The 16,742-nt window shown below is 44.7% G+C and overlaps 2 protein-coding genes across 2 annotated transcripts; both read left to right on the top strand.

Moving 5' to 3' along the window:
* Window positions 1–283: 283 nt before the first annotated feature.
* On the top strand, window positions 284–6,977 carry LOC125509051 (phosphoglycolate phosphatase 2). Its single transcript, XM_048673925.2, has 11 exons — window positions 284–476; window positions 570–637; window positions 1,614–1,706; window positions 1,787–1,858; window positions 2,955–3,026; window positions 4,018–4,077; window positions 4,173–4,225; window positions 4,617–4,714; window positions 4,798–4,897; window positions 6,316–6,419; window positions 6,517–6,977. The coding sequence occupies exons 1-11, from the start codon at window positions 284–286 to the stop codon at window positions 6,615–6,617; spliced, it is 1,014 nt and encodes a 337-aa protein (XP_048529882.2). The 3' UTR covers window positions 6,618–6,977.
* A 1,667-nt stretch (window positions 6,978–8,644) lies between these two features.
* On the top strand, window positions 8,645–11,781 carry LOC125509050 (uncharacterized). The gene is made up of 2 exons (XM_048673924.2): window positions 8,645–9,964; window positions 11,438–11,781. The coding sequence occupies exon 1, from the start codon at window positions 8,645–8,647 to the stop codon at window positions 9,938–9,940; it is 1,296 nt and encodes a 431-aa protein (XP_048529881.1). The 3' UTR covers window positions 9,941–9,964; window positions 11,438–11,781.
* Window positions 11,782–16,742: the final 4,961 nt, after the last annotated feature.

Genomic DNA, 16,742 nt, shown 5'->3' with positions numbered 1-16,742 from the left:
GTAACGCACGGTCATCTTGCTAGTCAATGTAAATGTGCCAAACTACTTTTTTCACAGGGCATCTATATCCATATGCCAACATAGATCATACCTTAAGTGTTGGAGTAATTTTTTTTCTTACAAATGCCTAAAAAAAGGGGGTTTTTGGCAGCTGCCCATCATACATCACATGTATTTTTTTAAAATTTGTTTGTATTGCTTACCACATGTGTCACGTGGTATTGCTGGAGATGCTCTTAGTACTTTTTTGAGGAGATGCTCTTACTTTTTTTTTAGAGAAGAGATGCTCTTACCTACTGCCACGTTCGCCGCACGTTTTCTCGTCGAGGATGCACCGAATAATTCTCACATAGCCGGAGCGCAAAAGCAGCAGGAGCCGCCGCGAAGAAGAAAAGCCATGGCCGAAGGTCTCCTCACCGCCGACGCTTCCCGATCCCTCGTCGGCTCCGTCGACGCCTTCCTCTTCGATTGCGATGGTCTCGTGTTCATCGCCCCCTTTTCTTTTGCTCCCGCCAGTGGATTCCTATCCCTGCTCCTTTGAATTATCTATTTATTTTTTGTTTCTTCAGGGGTAATTTGGAAAGGGGACGAGCTCATCCAAGGGGTCCCCGAGACGCTGGAGTTGCTGCGAAAATTGGTATGCCGCACCGCTCTAATCACGAAATGGCGAACGATTTGCGCCCCCAGCCCTCTCATCCCCTCCTTAGTTGGTAAAACTGTAGTGAAAGCTGTGCATCTTCTTTGGTATAGTCAGTGTTAGTAGCCACTCGGATCACACCGCATCAATCTTCTCCCGAGAAGTTTTTTTTTCTAGTTTTAGCTTATTTTTTAGGGAAAGTTTTAGCTTAAATTGTATTAGATCATAATGTATTGTAGTCTCCGCTGTGATTTGGTTGCATTTAGTTGATCCTAGGGGGTATTTAGAAATTACCAGAGAGATGGTCAATTGCCGAGGGGCGCTTTGTCTGTGTTCCTGCACTTCACAGGAGCTGGCCATGCTTACAGAAATCTTGTTAAGCATTTTTACTTAGCTGGATTGACAGTCTAAAGACGAGGAAGTAAACTTTGCATTTGCTTTCTCTGCAGTATCACATATTTAGTTTCTGAGTAGTACACAAGTCAGATTGAAGATAATTTCCGTGTCATGGCTAGGGAATGAAATGGCTAATATTTGGATTCTTCATAAGATGCAAAAGATCTGTATGTTTGTACCGCACAATCATACTTAATCATTAATCTGACAAGGCTGCAAAATTTGTTATAGTAGCTAATGACTGAGCTTCCCTATTACGTCTCAAATATCAGTAACCTCCTAGGTCTGTGACTAGTAGAAATGAATTACTCATGTATATTCAACATGGTGTTGCTTTACCATCGTTCTGGTTTCTCTCTTTGTTCTTCCAACATGATAGACTGCTGATTGAGGAATATCATAGCATCCATCTTGACCAAACAAGTGCCGATAACCTTCTCTTCCACTGTTAGGGCATTGATATGCTCTTTTGAATAATTTCCAGTTTTCGAAGTCCATCGCTGTATTTTGGTTGGTTCATAAATGCACCATTATGTGAAGATTCTGTAATGATGCTTTTATTTGGTTTCACTTGGTGCAGGGCAAGAAATTAGTTTTTGTAACAAACAATTCTAGGAAGTCGAGAAGGCAGTATTCAAAGAAATTCAAAACACTTGGCCTTGAAGTTCCCGAGGTAGTTTTCGTTTTTCAGTACAACCATATTTCTGTGATTATTGTTTTCTGTATTTTATTGATTCGTTATCTTGTTTGTAGGAAGAGATCTTCACGTCATCATTTGCAGCAGCCATGTTCTTGAAGTTAAATAATTTTTCTCCAGAAAAGAAGGTATCATGAAATATTTCTGCATAGGTTGATTTTCTCTTAGTAATTTTTGCATTATATACATGACTTGGAATGTGCTCTTACTATGACTGATACCCCCTCTGTTTAAGAATGGACGTTTTGGACATAGACGTAGTCTCCAACTTGCGACTTTGGCCCTTAGTTTCTTTTTACATGAATATAAGAAAGAATGTATTAAGAAAATATTGTGGACTAATTTAATGATATCATTTGACCTTACCAATCTAAATAGTCTTTATAGCAGTCAGCTCAAGAAGTTTGACTGTACGAGCTTCTTAAAATGCTATGTTGCTGTATGATTAGTTACTGTGTCATGATAAAAATATTATTATGAAACACTTCAACAGAACCATAAATTGGATCATTCGAAACAGTGATGTATGCGGGTCTATTAGAAACTTAACAACACAACAACAGTCTGAAGCACTTTACAATAAGATTGAGAAAGTTATACTGAACTAGGGGACAAACCAAAAAGCACTTACCTGAGCTGATTGTTCTTCCTTTATACCAAACAATATGATGCGTATTACCAATGGTTACATGAAAAATTCCAGTTTACGTCTAGCCATTTGCTATCCTACATTTTTAAGAGATCGAGTTTCCCTTTACTGTTTGCAGGACTGTTTCTAGCTCTTGACTACATCTGGCTTAACTAGTAAAAATATCTCTTTATCTTATATAATAAAGAACTGGTATTCGTTGCTCTGTGCAGTTAAAGATGGGATCCAACCTGTTCTGTTTGCTTGTTTCCTATAATCTGTGGTTTATGAGCTTTACAGAAAGATGTCAACAGGAACATCATTTCCCTTGGCACACGATTTAAGAAGCTTGACCAAATTCAGTTGCTAGTTCAACTCTATCCAGTATTCTGGTTGCACTTCTAGTTCCTTGCACTATTTCCATGTGTTATTTTATGTTTCTGTTCTGATACCAATGCTCCCGATTTTTGGGCATTTGTCATTTTGCTTAATCTGCTATCTATTGTATTATTTGCCGCAAAATGGCATTTAACGAATTTCATGCCTTAATTTTCCACTATTAAAATACTGATTACTGCTGAAACTTCATCTTGAAGGTTTATGTTGTTGGTGAGGATGGCATTTTGGACGAGCTCAAGTTAGCTGGCTTTGAATGTTTTGGTGGTCCGGTATGTATGCATGCTTGGTCTCCCCCTAATTACATGTTCTCTGACCATCTGTTATCTATTCTATTCCATTTGCAAGTTTTTGGTTCGGGTCCTCTAGTTTCACCATGATGTCCTGTTTTTCACCATGTGATACATGTGGTGAGCAACCCAAACAATTAAAAAAATGATGTCCTGTTTTTCTGTTTTTTAAAATAAAATAAAATGATGTCCTGTTTTTCTTGATACATCCAAGTTATGCTAGTTATTATTCAAAAAATAAATGAAGCTTCTCACTCGTGTTTTCTTGAACTTCTTTACTAAACTAAAGATGGCAGCCCCAGTGCATGTAGCTCCCGCTTGCGCAGGGTCTGGGGAAGGGTCCGACCACTTTGGGTCTATTGTACGCAGCCTTTCCCTACATTTCTGTAAGAGGCTGTTTCCAGGACTTGAACCCGTGACCTCATGGTCACAAGGCAGCAGCTTTACTAAACTAAAGATGAACAAATATATTATTGGAGTGCTAAGATTGATAGTTCTAATGGTTCATCTATACAATTGGACCATTGATCATGTGTGAATGTTTCCCACATTGATGAATCATAATTCTCTGTTTTTTTCGGAAATAAATTTATTGTGAAAAAGTCAGTAGGAGCAAAGTTCCTCGTTGCATGGGACATTTGCTGTATGATTGGCCACTTCTGGGTGCAGCATGCCATTTACTATGGTTTTCAATATCGAGGGCAACAGTCATTTTGGACGAGTCACCTATATCTGAAATAAAATAGGCACACATAGTCGAGTTTACAACAGATACAGTTGGAAAAACATTCCAAGCAATAGCAAGACGAGTATTCCAAACCATAGAGCCAATCAAGACAATTTTATTGCAATATTTTGAATTATTTCTATCCATCAATAAGGGAGACTTTCTAAAGGCTTGAAAATATCAGTTCACCTTAAGGAGATATATTACCTTTGTTTTGCCTTCCAAAACTAATGTTGTTTTCTGTAGGAGGATGGCAAGAAAAACATAATGTTGGAGGCAAACTTCTACTTTGACCACGACAAAAGTGTAATGCCAAACCTGTTTATCAAATTTAATTTCCAACCACCTTTTGTTGAAATATTAAACCACCATGGTCTAAGATAAATGAATCTCCCTTCCAGGTTGGAGCTGTCGTTGTTGGACTTGATCAGTACTTCAACTATTACAAAATGCAGTAAGGTCTCTTATCTTGTTTAATCTTATTTGTTGCTTGCAACCAGAAGAATCGTATTAGTATAGTTGTACAATTGTTATTTTCCGTGCTGATTGCAAGGTCTTTTTTGCTGCCGAACTTCAAGTAGCTGTTTGCAAGTTTATCAAGAGCATATTTTAGATATTATTCTTCAGAAGTTATAATCATAGCATACTCTAACCAAACATGTTTTCTATTTGATAACTTGGTGCATGCCATCTCACAGCCCCAGTTTTCCATTATTGTTGGTAAAATGTAACCTTGTGACTACATTTAAAGTTGGAGTGCTGCATTCTTTCTTCCATAATACAACCTCGTCCTTTGAACTTTTTGTGGTTTTCTGCAAGGGTCAAACATAATGGTGTTCTCGCAGGTATGCAAGCTTGTGTATTCGTGAGAATCCAGGCTGCCTTTTCATCGCGACCAACCGTGATCCTACTGGACATATGACATCCGCCCAAGAATGGCCAGGTTTTTCTATCCATAAATGTCAAAAAAATTATTTTAGGAGCTTCTATTGTATTGGTTCATTTTCTGATTGCGTCGAGTTTCAGGAGCTGGAACTATGGTTGCTGCAGTAAGTTGCTCGGTGCAGAAAGAACCCATTGTTGTTGGAAAACCTTCAAGCTTTTTGATGGACTTCCTATTGAAAAGGTCTGCAAACTGCACACATAAGAAATGTATGATTTGCTTGTTACTAAAACATGTACTAAATAGGGATATCATGAAATCATCTATAGGATTATTCTTATGTACAATGGCAGTAAATAAGTAGGTAATACTGATGCATCTAGAGAAATAAATCCATGCAGACTAAATGAGGTTTTCTCACAACAAATCGCCCAAACATATGTTCCGAGGCACTGTTATTTGGAGCTCATGCAGTCCTTCGATTGGAAATTTTATTGACATGAACTCATATGCAAACCTTATGTTTGTAGAAAATCAAATGCATAAACACATACTAATAAGTATTTGTTGTTTTTGAACAATAGTATTTAATATCTACGGAAGTTTTGTTAAGTCTTAGATACTATATACCAACACACTTTGGTTTCCCACAAACACTATACATAAGAGTTCAGGTTAATCTCTCAGTTACGTAAAATTCCCAACCGACGAATTGCATTAGCTCCAAACATTGCCTAAGATATGTTTGGGCGGATTGTTCTGAAAAACTCTCATTTAGCTTACATTTGATTTGTTTCTCCAGAGAGAGGGAGGGAGTGGGTGAGTGGTGTAGATAATCACAACTCTTCATTTCTTAGTAGTGCAGGAGCTCCTGAACTCTTCAATTGAACACAGTTTCTTGCATGGTTGCATATATAGCCAGCTTCATAATGTTCTGAAGTACTCCCTCCGTCCGAAAAAGCTTGTCCCTCAGATGGATGTATCTAGCACTATGCATCTTCTAGATTTCTTGAAAGTATCATCAACATTACATTTGTACTGAACATGAAGTGCACATCTCAAACGAAAAAAATATCTAATTTCCTGTACAAACTTTCCTTCGTGCACACCCTCGTCTTGCTAAACATTTCGTTGGCGCGCAACGCTCATACAGCAGTGTGACGATGGGATAACAGTTACACTGTTTTGTACTAGTATACATGTACGTGCAAATGCACGCATTGACTTCCCTCGTCCCACCGATTGGTGCATTGCACAACAACCAGCTCAAAACTCCGTCTCAAATCCCTCTGCGATGACGCGATTAGTATGCACGCTACCGATGCTTATGGACCATCTGCCAAGGCGGCTGAGACAGCCAGCTACGTGCACGGATGGACGACAACAGCAGCAAGCATGTGGATTTCTCCAGCATTGACATCTGTGGATGGTTCCAGAGAACAACAGTAGCTTCGCTGGTACTGTAGGTAGAACTGTAGGAGCGAATCCTAGCATTTCCAACCATTGGATGGACTCTATCAATGGTTCAGGTTGCTTCCTAGTCATGAGATTCAAAATTTCAAAACTGGTACACTATGTAGTAGTATAGATATAGATATAGATTTATCTGAATTTTCTGTTTAGAACTTATCTGTAAATCCTCGCTGTTTGTACTGTTACAGCTTCAATTTGGAAACGTCGAGAATGTGCATGGTTGGTGACAGACTAGACACAGACATACTATTTGGCCAGAATACTGGTTGCAAGACCCTCCTTGTTCTGTCAGGCGAGGAACTTTTGCCCTTTCTCATATGTGTTGAACAATCTCGTACTCGTGTTTACTGAAAGTGCTCAAATGCCTTGGACCTGCGTTGCATTTGCAGGTGTGACTACCTTACCAGAACTTCAGGATGCCTCAAATACCATCCATCCAGATCTTTACACAAACTCTGTGCACGATCTCGTCAAGTTGCTGCAGCAATAACCTTGGACTTGGTAATTGGCACTACAGATGCAGCTCGAGCCCTGACTACAGCACCAACAATAATCTCCGGGACACTTTGTATGTCACCTAACAAAATTTTACGTGAACTGCGTATTTGATTCTGTTGGGTTATATAATCTATTATTTGGGTAGCTTCTTGGTAGCTACCCTGGCCTGTATTTGTAGACCAATTCAACTCAATCTAAGTACTGCCATTTACAAGTCAATTACGCAGCAGCATATATTTATCATGGCATTGTTAAAACTTCCAAGTGGTACAATGGAATCACATGTCAGTCTTGAAATGTATGGAACTGAACAGTTTTGTTTCATAAGTTTATTCAACTGTGGCACCAATCATTTCAATCTCTAAGATTGGCCGATAATGAGACTAATTATATTCGGACTATGTGACCCAAAGCTAATACCATGGATTTATATTCATAAGTATTTTCTAGTGCTATCATTTTTGTGTCATGTAACTTACGTTTTATTGATGTAATTGTTGAATAAACCTGAATACGAGGATGTGATTGCATAAATGCCTCAACCCACTTCGTCCCGGTGGCAACAACTTCTGTTCAAACTGCCATTACCTTTCTTGAATGTGATCAATGCCGCACGACGTAAGTTCTGCCACCCCAGCGTATCAACATAGCCCACTGCTAAGACCGGGGTGTGTGTGTGTGCTTATTACACATAAAATTATAGTGGTCGCCTCATCGGGGTCGAGTTCACCCACCCCCCTCCGCACACCCTTCCCCATCTTCTTCTTCCTTCTCATTCCCCTTCTCTTTCTCCCACCTCCCATTGCTCATCTCCCCTCCTTTAATCCAACATCCAATGAGTGTAGGGATCAAAAGTTTGATATGTAGATTTTTCGTTGAGAAAAAGTCAAAATGGGTGCATATACATATAAAAATATGTACTCCCTCTGTCCCATAATATAAGAACGTTTTTGGCACTACACTAGTGTCAAAAACGTTCTTATACTATGGGACGGGGGGAGTACAAAATTTGAGCTATAAATATTGTCCACCCATTTTGTAATATAAGACGTATTTTGAATTCATTGAGCTAGAATTTTAGCAACAGTTTACTTATCTGTATTGGCTCATCGGTTCATGTGACACTTTTTGAAAAATAAGGCGGAGGGAGGGGTATTCGCCCAACGAAACATATTTTTAATTAATCTGCTTATAAGGCTAATAGGATCTGCTACAAGGGTGTTTATGAAGGGAGGGGTTGCAAATAAGGAAAGCACAAACAAAATTAGGGTTACACCGGGAAGTCTTGACCCATGCCTTAGGATAGTTCTACAAACGAAGCGTGAGCAGCGCCAACACCACGAAGGACATCCGCGGCGATGTTTCTAGGGATGACATCAGGCATCAGTTGCTGAGATTGAAAGACCATGTCGTTGCGGCTCTTCCGGACCCTCAAATAGCACAGAGATAAGGGCGGCAGAGAGCAGACACAGAAGGGACAACCTTAGTAGCCCAAAAATCACCAATGCAGAAGGTATGCGGCAAAGCGCCGCGGAGAATCACACTCCAGACACTTAAGCACCGTGCGCTCGACGTGGTAGGAAATTGATGTTATCATGTTCGTATGTGAGAGAGTGAAAAAAAAATACTTACTCATGGCTGAATCACCTAAATCCACATGCAGTAATTATTAGTCAAATGCTTTGTCTTCACCAGTAAAAATACATCATACATTTACATTCTTATTATAAACGGCGAGAGAGTATTTGGTTGCGTTCTTTCTGTTTTTGAAAAGAAAAAGAAAGATAAGCGTGTAAAATAAGCTAGTACGTATGTAAACGTCGAAAATACAATTGCATTTCGAAAACCAATTCTAAAATGTTCAAATCTGCCCACCCCTTCCATCTCCCCATTTCCTCCTTCCCCGGAGCAGATCGTGCCTTTTCCGCTGCTTTCGGGTACTCCGATCTGCTCCCTCTCCAGAACCCTCCTCTGCCAGACCGCTCCACCACAAGTACACCACCGCCACCGCCACCGCCAATGGCGCCGAAGACTGGGAAGAAGAGAGGCGGACGCAAGCCCAAGCCTAAGCCCAAACCCAAACCCAAAACCCCATCTTCCTCTAGCCCGCCGACCTCGGTTCTGCCGCCACCGCCGACGGAGACGAAGGCTGCCGACGTCCTCACCGGGGACGTGCTCCGCAACGTCCTCCGCCGCCTCTCCCTCGTCGACCTCCTCCGCGCCGCCCTCGCCTGCCACTCCTGGCGCCGCGTCGCCTCCCGCTGCCTCCCCCGCGCCCCTCCCCTCCTCGGCTACTTCCACCACCCCGTCAAAACCTGCCTCCCGCCGCCCTTCAAGCAGAAGCACCAGCCCCTCCAAGACGCCGTCTTCGTCCCCCTCGGCTCCTCCTCTCCGCTCAGCTCCCTCGACTTCGCCCCGGGCGCCTCCCGCTACAAGCTCTACGACTCTCTCCAGGGCCTCCTGCTCCTCGAGCCGACCGCGGCGCTCCGCGGGGGGATCCTCCCGCGCTTCCTCGTCCTCGACCCGGCCACCCGCCGCCGCGCGCTCCTCCGTCCGCCGCCGCGCTCTACGGTGCCCGATGACCGCCTCTGGCGCCCCTCCAGGTTCTACATCGGCTCCGCGCTTCTCTCCCGCGCGCACCCCAGCAAGCTCTGCTTCGAGGTCGTCTGCTTCGCCATCGACGACGGGCACCCGCGCGCCTGGGTCGCGTCCGTCGACGAGGGCCAGTGCCGCTGGCGCGCGCTCCCGCGGGCCGTGGACGTCGAGGTCGAATTCGAGCCCTGGTGCTTCGAGCGACGCTGCGTGCACGCCGCCGGGAAGCTCTATTGGCACATCTGCAAGTCCGGCCGCGTGCTCGTGCTGGACCCTTCCACACTGCACTTCTCTTACATGCTGGCGCCGGCCGCACTGTCGGACCACTTCAGCAAGTACCGCGTCGGGGAGATGCCGGAGGACGGGCAGCTCTGCATCGCGACCGTGGAGAACCAGATGATGCAGCTCTGGGTGCGTGGGGAGACCAGGTGGAGCGACAATGGGTGGCGTCTTGAGAGGGAGATGAACCTTAGCAAGTTGTACGACGCACTGCCGGGCGTGCCCAGGGACAGGAGGGCCAGGTCGGCGAGCATCATGCTCATCGACATGGACGCCGGCCGCACAGGGAAGCTGTTCATCCAGATGCTGGGCTATGGGCGCTACTCGTTCGATCTCAAGACTTGCAAGCTGGAGCGCCTGGCGATGGAAGATGGCAAGGAGTACGGGGACCCCATCTTCGCCTACTCCCTGGCATGGCCGCCTGCCTTCCTGGCTGAAGCGTAATGGCTTGACGAATTTCGGCCATTTGTAAGATCGTCCTTCCCTCTTCATGTCATTTTTCCCCAGTGATATTGCTTGATAAAATGCTTACCAGCTCGTATTCATTTTCATATGTGTTTGCGTTTAAGGTTTAACTAGTTTGTTGCATGTGTATAAATGCACCAGCTTTACTAGGCTAATAGCGTTGGAAGCATAAGCGTATCCATTAGTGATAGGATCTGTAATGTTCTAAGGATTTCTTCCCCCGCGGCAAGGAATGAAAAGTCACTGTTCCAAAATGGAAGTTTGTTTTAGCAGTTCTTATCTTACCACATTGTCTTCCTTACTTCTTGTTGGTTAGAGATAATATATTCTGGTGGTAGAAGAGCTAATAACATGCTTTGATCATCCTGTTCTGATTGCTTCCCAAAGCTTGCCGGTAATTAGCGATTCATCTTTACATTAACTTGAAAGCACTTCACGGATGAAGTTTGATGGCATCATGGCACTATATCCCTTCAATTATGATCCCTTTAAGCGACTTCCATAGCACAGATTATTTAGCACGCGGGAAGTAAAGTTCACGCCAATGCCAACATAATGTTCATTTGTTTACCTTTGCAACTTTTACTTGGATTGCATTGAGTTTCAGCGCACATTCCACCTGTTCTTGTTTTAAGTTGTCATAGATTTCAGAATTCCAAGGGTGATTGCCAAATTGAATTGAAGTTGAAGTTAGATTTTATACAAAAATTTCTAGGAATTCACTGGATCTTAGTTTGTTTAAAGAAAACAAATCTTTTCACTTGTAATTTTCATGGTGATTCCTCTTTTTTTTTTGTCATGGTCCTTATCTGATAGAATGAAGGAAACAAATATTGCTAATATTTGTTATGCAATCTGGCCCAGAACAGACTTGAGGTTAAAATAGCTGAAAATAACCATGAACCGCCTCATTTTAAACTTACCTTAATTTTCTTTTCTTCTCTTTCTTCGACTTTTTTTGGCGGTGGGTTGGGTCATATTTATTCTTAAGTTATGTAGTGGCACAACCAATTTTCCCCTTCCACTAGGCGATCTTTTTGGTTGACAAGGATACTGCTTGTTCTTTCGAGTTGTTTTTCTCAAATTGACAGTTAGACGGCCAAAGAAATCTCTAACTAAGGGATACTATTGGTGTTCATATGATTATTTACGTGTTCTTCATCATCCTGCTACTTGTTAAGCACTTTGTAGTTCATTGCATGCAGTCAGTAGATGTTTTCAGCTCCCACGCTATGTACCTATTTTGTCCGGGGATTTGGAAGTTTTACCGAATATCCCATTTGACGCAGTCTCGCTGTTCATAGTTGTCACTTTTTTTTCCGATAAAGTTCGTAGTTGTCACTATTTCTCAGTTCATCTGAATATACAATCTTTTATCTTTCGGTTAAGTATTTTACCAGCAGCTCAGCTCATTTGCTCACAAAATTGCGCAAATGTGAATCCCTAGCTGATGATTCTATCATTGCTATGATTCAGGGCGGTGACTACGTTCCGAGATTTTGTTCGAAGTCAGCTCATATGCTTCCATTTCTGGTGACTGCTCACCACCGCGCCACTGTGATTTCCCCCTTCCATTCAGCACGAATCGAAGGCTACCTTATTTTCTCTATGAGACTGTTATAAGCAATGTCGCCGCCGTGCTATCTGAGCATCTTTTGGACTAGATGATGTTCTGAAGACGCATCAATTTGTGCTGATCTTTCATTCGTAGTTTTGCTTGTTGCGAGTGGTACTTATCGCTTTTTGACTACCGCGTTTCTTCTCCCATGCTTGTTAATTTTTGTGTCATGTGATGGTCAAACCAATGGCGTGAATTTGTATGTGCTCCGTGCGAGATCGCTCCCACTCTTAATCTAGCTAGTGCTCCTGCCAAAAATAAAAAATAAAAAATCTAGCTAGTGCAACTCAACCACATTTGCTTTTTCTTGTGCGAACAAGTAGTAATGCTCATGCTTTATCTAATGACACCATGTAGTAATGCGAATCTGAAAATGACGAACCGCTTCTATTGTGATGGAAAATCTTTGTTGCAAGTGTAACTTTATTTTTTTTTAAAAGAAAAGGTAGATCTTGTTCTACCTTATGCATTCAAAACAGGCCGTAGCTCGATAGACCGGAGTCGTTTTACATGAAGGCGATGTAAGCGCTGCACAGAGTGTGCAGCAGGCCATCGCCAAGCTTGAAGAGGAAATCAAAAAAAGGAGGGAAGGCGGAAGAGGAGACAGAGACAGGGGCTAGTGGTGTAAGCTATGTCTATATCTACTGTTGCATCACCATGTTATCCCTAGTATTCTGCCTGTCCCTGATGGCCAACCATAGAAAGACCCGGTGTCGTTTGGGTATAATTCGATCCCAGATATAAGGAGCCGAGGGGCAATCTATGCCTCTGAAGGTGAGTAGTCTATAAAAATAGGCTGTTGATAGCTTGTTATCCAGCGTCATTGGCTTCCTAACGTCCGATGTACTAGGGGTTGGTGAGATGGTAACCAGGAGATCCATCAGTGTGCCCAACTCCCGCGACGCGGTGTAGGACAGGTTGGGATGCAATTGTATCAACCAATGGCCGTTGTCGTACTGTGAAGCAACAGTGCAGTACCTGGCTTTGGAGAACGTAAAAAGGGTCGGAAAGGACTGAGAGAGTCGACCAATTTCCATCCAATGGTCAAACCAGAAGGATACCGTCTTGCCATCCCCGAGCTCACACTTGGTTGACCGGATAACTAACTGCAGAGAAGATTTGAAGCATCGCCAAATGGCAGTATCTGCATTATGTACTATAAGTGGCAGTTCTGTACGACAATATGTTGATGCAAACCACTGGTAGCACGACATGTTGCTGGACTGTAGTATCTTCGTCATTGCTTTGCATATCACTACCCTGTTGTGTGCTGCGAGATCCTGTACTTCCAAACCTCCGTTTTGCTGCGGCATAATCACATAGTCCCATGCCACAAGACATTGCCCCCCCTTTGTCTGGTTCTTCCCTTGCCATAGGAAGCCCATTATGATTTGCTCAAGCTGCTGTATAGACTGTTTTGGCCAGAGTAAGCAGCCCATGAAGTAGCTGGGTATCGTCGCTAGAACGGCATTAATCAGAGTGAGCCGTCCCCCCCAGGATAGGAAAGTGGCCAACCAGCCTGACAAGCGTTTGTCGACCTTGTGAATAACCGACATTAGCAGTCCATGGGTAATCTTGTGTGCAGATAAGGGTAATCCCAGATAGGTGCAAGGGAAGGCAGAAGACTGACATTGTAACACTTGTTCAATCTGTTGGCAGACCGTCGGATCGACGCAAATGGGAACAAAGGAGCTCTTTTGGAAGTTAATTGTGAGGCCAGTGAAAGCTGAGAACGAGTCCAGTATCCTCTTGACAATGGCGGCCTACTGTGTATTTCCTTGTATGAGCAGAAGTGTGTCGTCGGCATACTGAAGAACGGGGAAGGGTCCCTCTACTCCAAGCGGGTGTTGGAGCCAGCCAGCCCAGTGCTCCTTGTGGCAGAGCTGCTGTAGAATATCCGCCAGTAGTATGAAGAGGTATGGCGATATTGCATCGCCTTGCCTGAGGCCACACTTGGAGTAGATCTTCTCTCCAAGCTGTCCATTAAGTAGGATTTGGGAGGAGCTGGAGGTGAAGATATGGGAAAGCCAATGATTCCAACGACTTCCGAATCCTCTTGCTGTAAAAACCTGCCGTAGAGCCTCCCAGCTGACACTGTCAAAAGCCTTCCGAAAATCAAGTTTTAGTACGATCATAGGCTTCTTTCTCTTGGATGCTTGCTGCACTAACTCTGCCGCTAGGGCGAAGTTTTCAATAATGCATCTTCCTGGCAAGAAACCCGATTGTAACGGATGAATCATGGCTGGAATGAGTCGTTGCAGCCGTGTAGCGAGCACTTTGGTAAGCAGCTTGGGCAGGCTATGCACCAATGAGATTGGCCGAAAATCCTTAATATCTGTTGGGCTGTCCTTCTTGGGGATTAGCACAATGTTGGCAACATTAATACCACTCAGGTTGCTGCCAAGCTCATAGAACTCCTGAAAGAAACTCAGCAGGTCCTCCCTTAAAAGCTCTCTGAAGCATTTGTAAAATTCATTAGTAAAACCATCAGGCCCTGGGCTTTTGTTGTTAGGGCTTTTCTGGATTGCAGTAGTAATTTCAGCCCAAGTAAAAGGTTCTTCCAGTGCCCTTAAATCAAAAGGAACATAGAGCTCAGATAAGTCAATCGTTGGCAAGGATGGGGATGGCTGCCCGAGCAGTTCCTGATAATAGTCTGTTGCAATGCGCAACTTATCCTGTTCACCAAAGAATTGGACCCCTTCCTTGATCAGTAGTCGTACTTTACTCTTTTTGTGATGCTGGTTGGCCGCGGCATGAAAGAACCTTGTATTTTCATCACTCAGGGTGCAGCCTCTAATTTTTGCGCGACGCCTCCATGCCATAGTCTGCCAAAGTATGAGCTGTTGTGCTTTCTCACGCGCATGAATCCTCAGCGCGCACTCCAGCTTGGATAGCTGTCTCTTCTCCTCTACTGCATCCAAAAACTAGACGACATGTTTACAGTTGTCAAGAGTGAGCTGTATTGTCTTCTTGGTCCTGTTCCACTTCCTTACTGCAGCCCTAAGTCTCCTTAACTTGAAATTAATAAGAGAAGACGCTGAAACGAACACTCTGCTGCCCTTTTGCCAACATGTACTAATCATCTCACGTGTCTCCTGCATTTGCAGCCAGTAATTTTCGAACCTGAAGAATGGGCACTTAGTTGCCGCCCGGCAGCAATCCACCGCAAAAAGTATATGATCTGATGTAACAGTTGGAAGGGCCATGGCCGTTGTGTCCGCAAAGCCCAGGTTCCAATCTGCACTGACAAGAATTCTGTCCAACTTGACAAGAGTTGGTTCTTCCCTTTTGTTAGACCAGGTGAAGCCGCGGTTAGCAATATCCACATCATCCAACGCATGCTCTCTTATTCAGGAGTTGAAAGTCTCCATGAGTGCCCAGTTTCTTCTGCCTCTTGATTTCTCATGTTCAAATCTGTACATGTTGAAATCTCCCAGCAAAATCCAGGGCCCAGTGATTGTAGCAGCCATCTCATTCATAGTTTCAAAAAAAGAGGTCTTTCTCTGTCGTCACAGGGAGCGTAGATGGCCAAGAGAAAAAAACAGTCATTGTTGCCCCTCGACTGTAGATGTATGGTGATGCAGAACCTGTTCTTGGCAATCTCAACCCCTTGTAGATCATCATCGTTCCAGGCCACAATAATACCACCCGAAGAGCCTGACGCTGGCATATAAACAACACTCCGCAGGCATTGTGGAAGAAAGGTCGCAGCCTTTCTTCTGTCCACCTCTTGCAGCTTGGACTCCTGCAAGCAAACCACACTCGATCTACTAGCCAAGAGAGCATCTTTGACGAGTGAGCATTTGTCAGAATCACCAAGTCCTCTAACATTCTAGCTAGAAATACGCATATGGCTAAGAGAGACATCTCATTGCAATGACATAACAGTGGTGGCGCTCATAAGAGCTTACATGAGCTAAGAAGAGGGAAATGTTCTGACTGAAAGGGAAACATGCACTACAATGCAGATACAAAGCCTCAAAGGGCCAAACATGCTGATGATGAACTAAAACATAGGTGGTACATAACGCTACAAATTTAGCTAGCATGCTGTCACTTCGGACCTTTGAACGAACGGCAACGACGGGGAATCTAGTCATGCGCGGACCTGCTGGACTCAGAGGAAGCAGAGGCACCACCCGTGTCGTCCGAGTGGTACGCGTCAGAGAGGATGATATCCACATTGAGGTCGCTGCATCGTGCGAGCAGCTTGGCCTTGCCCCTGGTGAGCGGTCGAGGGGTGTCTTGAAGCGACAGCTCGACGATGTCCTCCGCCCTCAGCATCTTGCTCTTCTTCTGATTCGTCAGGCGGCGACGGGAGGCGGCACTGTCAGATGCACTAGAGCTGGCCTTGCGCTTGGAGGCTCGCTCCACAGAGCCCATCCGTGCCCCGTCGTAGAGCTTCTGGATGCGTGAGCTGCGGCGTGGGGAGGCAGCCGTGGCTTGCCCCGCCTCAGCCGTGCTCCCCTCCCACCCCGCGGCGGCAGCAGGGTCTGGATCGGCGGCCTCCTGAGCAGTCTCCTCATGCTCAGCATCCGGCACGGGCAAGTCGCCGGAGATGGAGGTCACAGCCGGCTCCAGGAGCTGTATGGTGGCTGGGGAGGAGCGCTTGTCGGCAGCAGTGGGTTCAGGTGGCGGCGTGCGGCAGTGGCAGAATCTGGTGGCGATCTGTGGCGGCAGGATAGCGCAAGCCCCATGCTCCATGTCAGTGCAGGAAACAGGGGATAAGAAGTTGGTGGGTAGCAGACCGATGAAAGGCCCAGGAACTGGCTGGATGGGCCTAGGGCAGATGGGCCGAGAGATGAGCACCCGATGGGCTTGGACCCTTATCTGGGCCAGAGGCATATTGAGCGTTGGGAAGGCTTGTGAAGAAGCGAGGGAGAGAAGTGGCCTGACATCTGGTACCAAGGAGTGTGGGACGAAAGATTTCGGCGGGTGTTTGCATTTGATGGAGGGCAGTAAGGGCAGGGTGCGGGAGCAAAACTCTCCCGTGATGCTCAGTGCGCTCAAGATTGAGGTCGAAGCATGGAAAGTGTCCTTGGTTAGTGGTGGCCTGCCGAACCATAACAATCCCAGACGTGGTTCGGTAATTGCTCAGTCGAATTGAGAAGGTGTAGGTTAAGGTGTCGGCGTCAAAGGCTGCCAGAGCATGGGGACGCCTTA

This window comes from Triticum urartu, chromosome 5A (genome assembly GCF_056163025.1).
Source record: "Triticum urartu cultivar PI428250 chromosome 5A, HENAU_Tu73, whole genome shotgun sequence".
Lineage (NCBI taxonomy): Eukaryota > Viridiplantae > Streptophyta > Magnoliopsida > Poales > Poaceae > Triticum > Triticum urartu.
The sequence above is the reverse complement of the archived record's forward strand: the minus strand, read 5'-3'. Positions and strand labels throughout refer to the sequence as shown.